Source organism: Chelmon rostratus, chromosome 11 (assembly GCF_017976325.1).
Source record: "Chelmon rostratus isolate fCheRos1 chromosome 11, fCheRos1.pri, whole genome shotgun sequence".
Taxonomy (NCBI): Eukaryota; Metazoa; Chordata; class Actinopteri; order Chaetodontiformes; family Chaetodontidae; genus Chelmon; species Chelmon rostratus.
Genome location: NC_055668.1, coordinates 17,195,936 through 17,204,858, shown reverse-complemented (window position 1 = coordinate 17,204,858; position 8,923 = coordinate 17,195,936). Strand labels below are relative to the sequence as shown.

The 8,923-nt window shown below is 41.1% G+C and overlaps 1 protein-coding gene across 1 annotated transcript; it reads right to left on the bottom strand.

The window, feature by feature from the left end:
• Positions 1 to 521: 521 nt before the first annotated feature.
• LOC121614289 (carbohydrate sulfotransferase 15-like) lies at positions 522 to 8,346 on the bottom strand. Its single transcript, XM_041948104.1, has 7 exons — positions 7,957 to 8,346; positions 6,810 to 7,149; positions 5,772 to 5,925; positions 3,890 to 4,015; positions 3,560 to 3,716; positions 963 to 1,110; positions 522 to 790 (listed from the first exon to the last, which is right to left on the bottom strand). The coding sequence occupies exons 1-7, from the start codon at positions 8,344 to 8,346 to the stop codon at positions 600 to 602; spliced, it is 1,506 nt and encodes a 501-aa protein (XP_041804038.1). The 3' UTR covers positions 522 to 599.
• Between the last annotated feature and the right edge of the window lie 577 nt (positions 8,347 to 8,923).

The following is an 8,923-nucleotide window of genomic DNA, read 5'->3' as shown; positions in this document are numbered from 1 at the left end:
TCGGGCACAGGTGCAACACACCAGGCTGATTAGGAAGGGATGGAAACTTGACAAGAACTCCAGGAATGAACAGAAATCTACCAAAATAAAACAGGAAGTGAATCACATAACACAAACTTGAATTCCCAGAGCAATAAATATATATTTACAACCTGTGTGTGTTATTAGTTTTTTCGGAAAAAATACAGTGAGACTTTCTTCTCTCGTCTCTGACGTGCTGGTCCCAGTGGTTACAGATTTGCAGACGCAGTCTATATGCCACTGTGATCACTGTGATTAAAGTGTGGCCTTGATGTCTGAAATCCATTGTTGTCCACAGCCTTAAGTCTTTGGATATATATTCACCGATGCATCTTGATATTTCAAACTTTCTCTGGTTGCAAATATAAATTATTCATTAATTAATGGGACAGGAGATATTTTTCGATATAAAAGGTCAGATCATAGTACCATCACCACATGATTGTCACCACAGCCTTCTCAGTAATAATAACATGAAAACATTATCCAGATATGTGGATTAATACATTTATGGGAATGTAACAGTGTATTTTAAGGGTTTCATGTGTTCATTCACAGCCATTCACACTCATATCCCTTCAGGGGTAACTCCACAGGAAGGCGCTGTCGTCCAACACACTGGCCAGTTTACGGTTGAAGGGCTGGTGAAATTCCCTGAGGAGGTCTCTGGTGGCTGGAAGCATAGGACCTACTTTCTTGTCCTTCACCCCCCGGCTGTTTGCCACACGCTGTTTCATCACTTCTTCCTCCAGCTCCACTGACAGAGGACCTGCAGGGAGGAGGGGAGGTGGGAGTCCAGTTCAATACAAAAGTCAAGACTTGAGGCAGAAACAACCAGATGAATACAGGACGCAGCCAGGAAGACATTCGCTGTTTTAGCCTGATATTGTAAAGATTTTAATGTAGAAATTGTATGTTGCTGTAGCTTTTTGGATGCTTACTTAGACCCAGAAAATCAAAAGCTTTCTGTAATGTCGCTCTCTTGTCGGCTGCATAGTCCTCCAGTCGTAGAACTAGAATCTGGTCCCGATGGAAAACTGTCAGCCAGTCCAGTAAGAAGACAACGTACAACCCCACATGTAGCCTCAGCTGTGGCAAAAAAAAAAAAAAAAAAAAAAATTCAAGTCAACATCACAAATGTCCTGAGGTGAGAATATTTTGTCAAAGTAAACAGCAGACGTACAGGTGTTGGACAAAATAACTTAAACAATGTATGGAAATCCAAAGGGATAAAGCTGGTTAAGTTTTCAATGTTTAAATTGTCCACCAATAAAGTGAAATATTCAATGCAGAATACCTGGACACATTTTTGGTTTTGTTCTATTAGCCTCAGTCTTTAACCATCATTTTCCCAACAACAACATCATGTCAGGGAGGTAGGCTCTCAGGGAAACAAGGGTAGAACCCAAACGCAGACACGAGGGGGAGCTGGTTCAAATTAACAAATTTAAGGTAACCAAAATGCAAAACTCAAGAGACTATGAATAACACTCACAAGGGTAGATGGGCAGAAGACAGGGAACAAAGACAAAACAGGGAAACACTGAATAAACACTTACTAGAAACGCGGCGTGTCTAAAGACCAAGATCACAAGAAACACATAGGAAGAACATGTCCATGATTCGTGGCAAGACTAGGGAAACATACACAAGGAACGTGGCATAGACAAGAACAAAGACAACACATGGAAAAACACCCACGTAGTGGCATAGGGCAATGGCAAGGATTCTCACACAACAACCTGACAAAGACTGAAGGGAAGACACAGGCTTAAATACACAAGGGAAGACAACTAATGACACACAGGTGAAACCAATCAGACAAGAACAAAGGCGGGAAAACACAGGAAGTAAAGCAAAAGAAGAAACATAACATAAACCTTCAAAATAAAACAGGACGTGACAAAACAGACTGACAACACAAAAGGAGATTCTTCAACAAAAAACACGGATCATGACACAACAGACACTGTTACAGTCATACAGTGGGCTCTGCAATCAACACTTTGATATGTGAGCTTTCGAAGCAACAACTACACAACAGACCAAAATATTTGTCTCCAAATTGCAGGTGAATCAATCAATGAAAACATTGTTCAGTGTGTAGTGAACAGGTGCAAGAACTTCAGAACTCATACACACAGAAACAAACTGTCGGCTCATGACTGGTATAAAAACACTGTTTGATGTGCAGGGATGTTTCAGCATGCTGCAGGTCAGACCAGTGAATTTGTAGCTGTAACAACAATGACAGTTTTGTGACTTTAAGGTCTGAGTACTTCATGAAGTCATTGTTTAAAGGCATACTGTGCAGGATTCTGATTGTAAACATTCAAACTTGGCCCCTCTTCCCCAGCTCACCACCACCAGAAGTACACATCCCCTTCTGCTCATCCCCAACCACAGCTGCCACAGAATAGTGAACATAAGGCAGCAAGTCGAGAGCGGTGTACCTGACTACCTGCAGGAATTTGAATGAGGAGATATATTGCAAACATTTTCTCACTTGGGTGGCATGAAAATATCGTAATTAAAATGTCTAATAATGTGCCAGGTAACAGACAGCAGTCAACAAGCCGACAGCAACATTAGCTACTTGTTTTTGTGTCCAGACAGGAGAATTGAGGGCAGCCTACCAAACATCTGAAACAGACAACACAGATCACAGCGTCGCCCTTGTCACCACCTGTTTATTGGCTGGGGGCTACACACCCACTGCCCAAAGGTTGCAGCCAAAAGATGACCTGATAACAGCAAAATGAGAACAAAACAAGAAAATACAGGCAGAGGGCAGGGTCTCTGCAGATACACTGCCACACACTTTTAGTGAGTCACAAGTGATGATTGTGAGAGGTTATTTTGAGTCTCTTCGTTGCTTTTAGTAAAACCCTGCATAGTATACCTTGACTGTCTTCTGATTGAATGGTAAAATGAACAGTGAAATATATTTAATCCAGATTCACTGACACCATGAGGCCTCAGGAGGGCAGCACAGTACAACACCCACTGAAACTAAACACGTGCTGTTATTCTCAAGCAGAGCTTCATCTTCATCTCATCCAGAGCAGAAGAGTAAACAGAAACAATATAATGGTTCACTGAATGATTTTTGTTAGATTTGAGACAGATTCTGTCTTAGTTCTCAATGCTTTCAGGTCCAGTTGATTGTCACGTTTTACTGTCCTGAATCTCTCAGGATAACAGTGCTGTCATCTCCATGTTGAGAATAGAGGTGACAACCGACAGAGCTCAGAACTCGGCTCAGTCCTGTGGGAGCACTGCCTGATGGAAAATATGCTGAAGGGTCTGAGGTGACATTGGGCACCTAGTTGGTCATGTTTGTCCCTGCACAGAACAAGACGCACAACAGTGCAGAAATATTCATTTACAACCACTTGTAGGACAGGTGCAAATTCCCAGAGAGGAAATTAGGTGTTTGTCGTTGTGTATGATTAAATATAGGTGTAAAAGTTGTAATTATTCTTATTTATATTGATATTCAAACAGTTAAAAGTGAGAACATTTAATTTCATCTCACAGGCTTGGAGCTGAAGAGGCTTCTATTGTAGGCGCATGCACGAAGCGACCACTGAGACAGACAGGACTGAAACAACTGTACAGACTTCATGGCCCTCTGATGGAAGTCCATTACTGACTCTTTGTCCCTCCTAAAAAACAGGTAGTCAGAATAAAGCCTGGGAACAGAGAGAAACAGAGGTGTAAGCCACTTGGAACTATGGAAGGACATTTTGTTGGACATATAATAGGAGATATTAATTAAAAGAAATCCGTGAAACCCCTTAGAAACAAAAGCAAAGCGAGTCAAATCTGTGTCTTTTCAGGCAGATGGGTGGATGCATTTCTCCACAGTACCTCTGGATCTCTAAGGGTGATAATGATTTTGGCACCAGGCTGCAGTGTGTGGATGAAGTCCTGGGTCAGAAAACTGGGTTCTGTCTCCTTCCGGGGTCTGTTGTCCCACATAGTGGATGGACTGGCTTCAAATGTCAAGACACTGATCATCTCAGTGCCACCTTCTGTAACAACAGTGTGTAGGAGTTAGAGGGATCTACTGGCAGAAATGTCATTGAATAATCAGAGCTACAGGGCCTGTAACTTTTAACGTAGCAGGACGGGGAGGCAAAAGTATTCATTTGGTTGCAATCTGCATCCTCCCTGCTAGATGCTACTAAACTGTTATCATTGAACTTTGTTCACTTTAGATTTGCACTTTTTCACTGAACTCATGATATTTACTGGATGTTCTCATTTAATCAACAATGTCACAGTTTAGTTTGATAAGCAGGCCTCTGTAATCTGTCATGTTAGGTTTGTTGCAATAGATACACGCCTCAATGACACAATGACTCAACATTCACTCATCTTTTATATCACTTTTCAGTAAGTTCCCGTGAACAGTGGCTGGCCTGTTCATGTCAGAGATAACTGGCCAATGAGACTCGGTCCGTGCGGGTCCAACCTCTGTACGGGGCAGTACCAGCCCAAGAAGATAACTGTGAACCACATCCAGAAATCGGGGCTCCTTCTGACAGAGCTCCCCTGCGAGGAGCTCTGTCACTCTGAGTCCAGTGCTACCTTACTTTACATGTGACCTAAATAAATCCTATATCTGTGATCTGAAGATGTCTTCCGCTTGTTCTCGGGCTTCCAACTAAGGAATCGGGTTAACAAAACCCTCCACACTGGACCTTTAAAATGCAGGGAATAGTGCACAAACTCAGGCATAATAATGTAGAGTTAAAGCTGAGTGTAAAGTTGAGTTTTACTAAAACATGCATGATATGTTGCAAACACTCTCCTCGTCTAGGAACATTATGCCCTCCTGACCTTCACTTGAACAGAAAAACAGAGCAGTTTTTAACCATCTGAACCCCACGTTTTCAGGCATGTTTTCATTAAATTATTGCCAAACTTACAACATTTATCATAGCCAGAAATTAGAAAAACAGAAATTATCTTCATATTGTCAAATTTCCAACAGTTCCTGAATGAACGTTCTACTGACGCGTTCATCAGTAAAACTAACCAAATCTAACATTAAAATGGTGATAATTCATCAAGATCACTTTATTCAACATGTCTCATTTAAAATTTGGCCCAAAAAAAGTGTTTTTACTCACCACATCCTGTAAAAACATTAAATTCGGCACTCCTCAGGGCAACTGAGAAGCCTTGAATGGTTATACTGAGACAGACAGTCAAGTGACAGCAATTCAGCTCAAAGTCGACTGAACTGAAGGAGGTGGAGATGAGGAGAGATTGTTTGTAGAGGCTGTAAAAGGCAAATATTTCACCATGTATAGCATGTGGTGCCTCAAATTTTTTTAAATGTTGGTAAAGCTCACAGAATTCATTTTTTTCAATTTTTAGAAAAAAATGCAGCACTACAACTTGCGTTCTTTTCTCTTTTTTTATGATTTTACCATCTTGTCTGTGTTGTGCGACACAAAAGACATTTCTGAGTTCTCTTTCCTACTTGCCAAGATTGTTCTGTTTCCACAGAGATAAAAAAAGAGAGAAAAATGAGCCAACAGTGAGTAGAAATGTGACAGGAGCAAAAAACACATCTGAGCACCACTGTAGTGCTCCTGAGGCCAAAGCCACTTATGGAAAATCCACTGAGAATGAGGGAAAGAAGGAAGGAAAGGGAGTCAAAAAGATTGACAACTTAAGTCGTTTGAGAAGAACAATACCAAGTCATACCCACCCCCACACACCAACACTTTCACATGTGTTCACCTGTTACGAACTGGGTTGTGTGGTGGTCTCTGGATGAGTTTCTATTCATTTTTTCTTGGATGTGTTGGGCAGTCACCTCAAACAGATCCAGGTAATCTTCCACAGGAAAAATGTTTGAGAAGCCATCTTTGAAACGCTGAAAACCTGCACGCAGAAGTACACCGAAATATCACTCAGTATATACTCTTTTATACACTTCTTCACCAGAAAATGCATTTCTTGGGTTGTATAAACCCTAAATCAGGTTGAACTTGCAGGCGAGCAATTTATCTCAACAACTGGACATTTGCATACTGATACACTGAAATTTATTGTGCTCTTGATTTCATTTTCATTGTGAATTCTGAGTCAGAGATTCATGTTGCAAATTCATCTAGTTGTATGTAGTTCAAGAAAGTCTCTGCAGATACACTGCCACACAATTTTAGTGAGTGACAAGTGATGATTGTGAGAGGTTATTTTGAGTCTCTTCGTTGCTTTTAGTAAAACCCTGCATAGTATACCTTGACTGTCTGCTGATTGAATAGTAAAATGAACAGTGAAATATATTTAATCCAGATTCACTGACACCATGAGGTCTCAGGAGGGCAGCACAGTACAACACCCACTGAAAGTAAACACTGTGCTGTTATTCTCAAGCTTACGTAACAAAGACTGTGGCAAGGACGAACGGGGAAGACAGGCTCGGGTGAATCGCCAACGGACAAAGACACACTGGCACAAGACAAGGGAGACGCAGACTATTTAACACGTGGAGGGTAATCAGGAACAGGTGGAAACAATGGGTAATCAGGGCGGACACACGGGACACATGAGGAAGGGCAAGTGCTCTGAAACGAGAGGAGAGTTAGACCTTCAAAATAAAACAGGAAATTACAAGACAAAAAAACCCCATGACGAGACAGACCTCACCGCGGTGTGACACTTTTTGATGAATTCAAACCTCAGTTATAGCCTCTTTCAATCCATCAGCTCACAAACTTTTCATCAAAACATTTAGAAACAGTGTCCCTCTCCTGATGACTTACCCAAGCGTTTCCTGGTCCACCAGTGTGGTTCCTTTATGATGCTGGACTGGACCTCTGGATGCATTTTTAGCGTGGAGTACAGATCAGTTGTGCCACACTTTGGTTGGCCAATAATGTAGAAGTACGGCAAGCAGCGCAAACGAAACAGTTTGCCGTCTCTGTGTTGTAAGTGCTTGTGAAAGTTTGGCCTCATTTTGTCACATAAAGTCTTTCTGGTTGGTGAGCTACGACAATAGTGGTTATTCCTGTATGGATCAGTGCTGCGTTCACTGGAGATCTCCTTATACCAGCAAGGGCTCTTGACACCGGGCAGGAAATGACGAGGAATTACAGAGAACAACTGCAGAGAGGAACAAAACAATATTAGACATGACAGAGGGTGGACAAAATAACAGAAATACTATAAAATAGAGAGTAGTCCCTTTGTTAAATCATGATTTGGAAAAGGATATTATGTTTCCATTCTTGTCCCCCTTTGGTTTTTCTCAGACAACAGCAGCTATTTTCACCTTGAATTCAAATAATTTACATTGTATACAAGTGGCTGCAAATTAATCAAAACATCCATAATTTAGGGCCACATGACATGATTTTGCAGCTTTGCAACTGATCATCACCTTCAGTATGAGGCCACTGTTAGTTGCTGCAAATTGCATTATTTTGCTTTGAAAACTTAGATATCCATATGTCTAACACTGACACATGACACTAATTGTGATTCAACTTAATGACTGTAACACTGTAACTGATTTTCAGTGTACGTGTCAGAGCTCTTCTTGCTTTATGCCATAAACATGGCAAAATTATGTGGGATCACATTGAAAAGTATGATGAGAACATGCACCAAACACAGGAGAATTGCAGGATATTAGCATATAGCAGTAAGAAGGGCCTGAGCAACACAAAGGAATACATATAACCTAACATTTACTTAACAGCCCTGTAAAAAAAACCATTACAGTGATTCAACACCTCTGTCAGACACTGACATGACGAACTGCATGGTTGATTGGAAGGTGTTTGTTATTTGTCAGTCTCCTAGTGAATTACCATTTGCATACTTTTGCATATCACCATATTTTTGTCACTGCTGGTCTCGTGATGTGAAGCAAAAATTAATTACACCATTTTCCACAGACTTACGTACATGAGAGTCCATTTCAATGACATCTTTTTCATCAGGCACCTTCCTGGGTGTGTATTCCAGTTTGGAGTTAATGATCTCCACCAGCTGTTTCATGTCTATTAAATTGTTTTGAGAGGAAACTTTAGCTGCTGCTGTGTTTGACTGGACGACCCCAGGCCTGACCTGAATGGGTGAGGTGGTGAAGGGAAGTCTTGTCTTGTCCCATGTCAGGTTGTAGGAAGCCATGATGAGAAGCGTCAGTGTCAAGACCACCAGGAAGCAAACCACTCTGGCTTTTGAAAAAAACCTCCCCAGACAAGTCGATGACAAGAGGAGTCCCCACTTATGATCCAGAGTTTCACACATGTTTGTTTGCCAACAGTAAAAAAAACATAGAAGCACCATAAACATGTACAAAAAGGATCAGGAAAATGATTCTTTCAGTGCTTCATCTAGAGGAAGTTGTGTGTCTTGATGTGTCCATTCATCATAGTCTTTAATCTTCAGGTCATCATTTGTCTTATTTTCTTACATGCTCCCCCATCTCCAGCAGAGCCTCCTGGAAATCAGAAACACTTGTTAAAACATGGCACACAGCTTTTTCATGTGACTTCAGATTTACTTTCAGCTAAACTACAGAGGTGTAGTTTATTTTGAAGTATTTCAGTCATCTCCAAGAAAAGTGGGATGGACATTTTCAATAGTCTCTGGGGTGTCAGTATGTGAATTTCAGTCTAGACCCCCTTCTATACCACAAGTCACCTCTTAAACATTTGAGGTCAGCTGCAGAGTGTGTGTGGTCTGCTGGATGGAGATCCCTTACTTTATGATGAGATCTACGTATACAGCACATGCAAAGACAAACTCTACTGACACTTTCAAGGTCAGAAAAATCATTATTGTGTCATTCAATGAAATAATGAAGAATCAGTAGACAGAGATCGTCACTTTATATCGCAGAGGTCAACACTAAATGCTGCTCTGACAT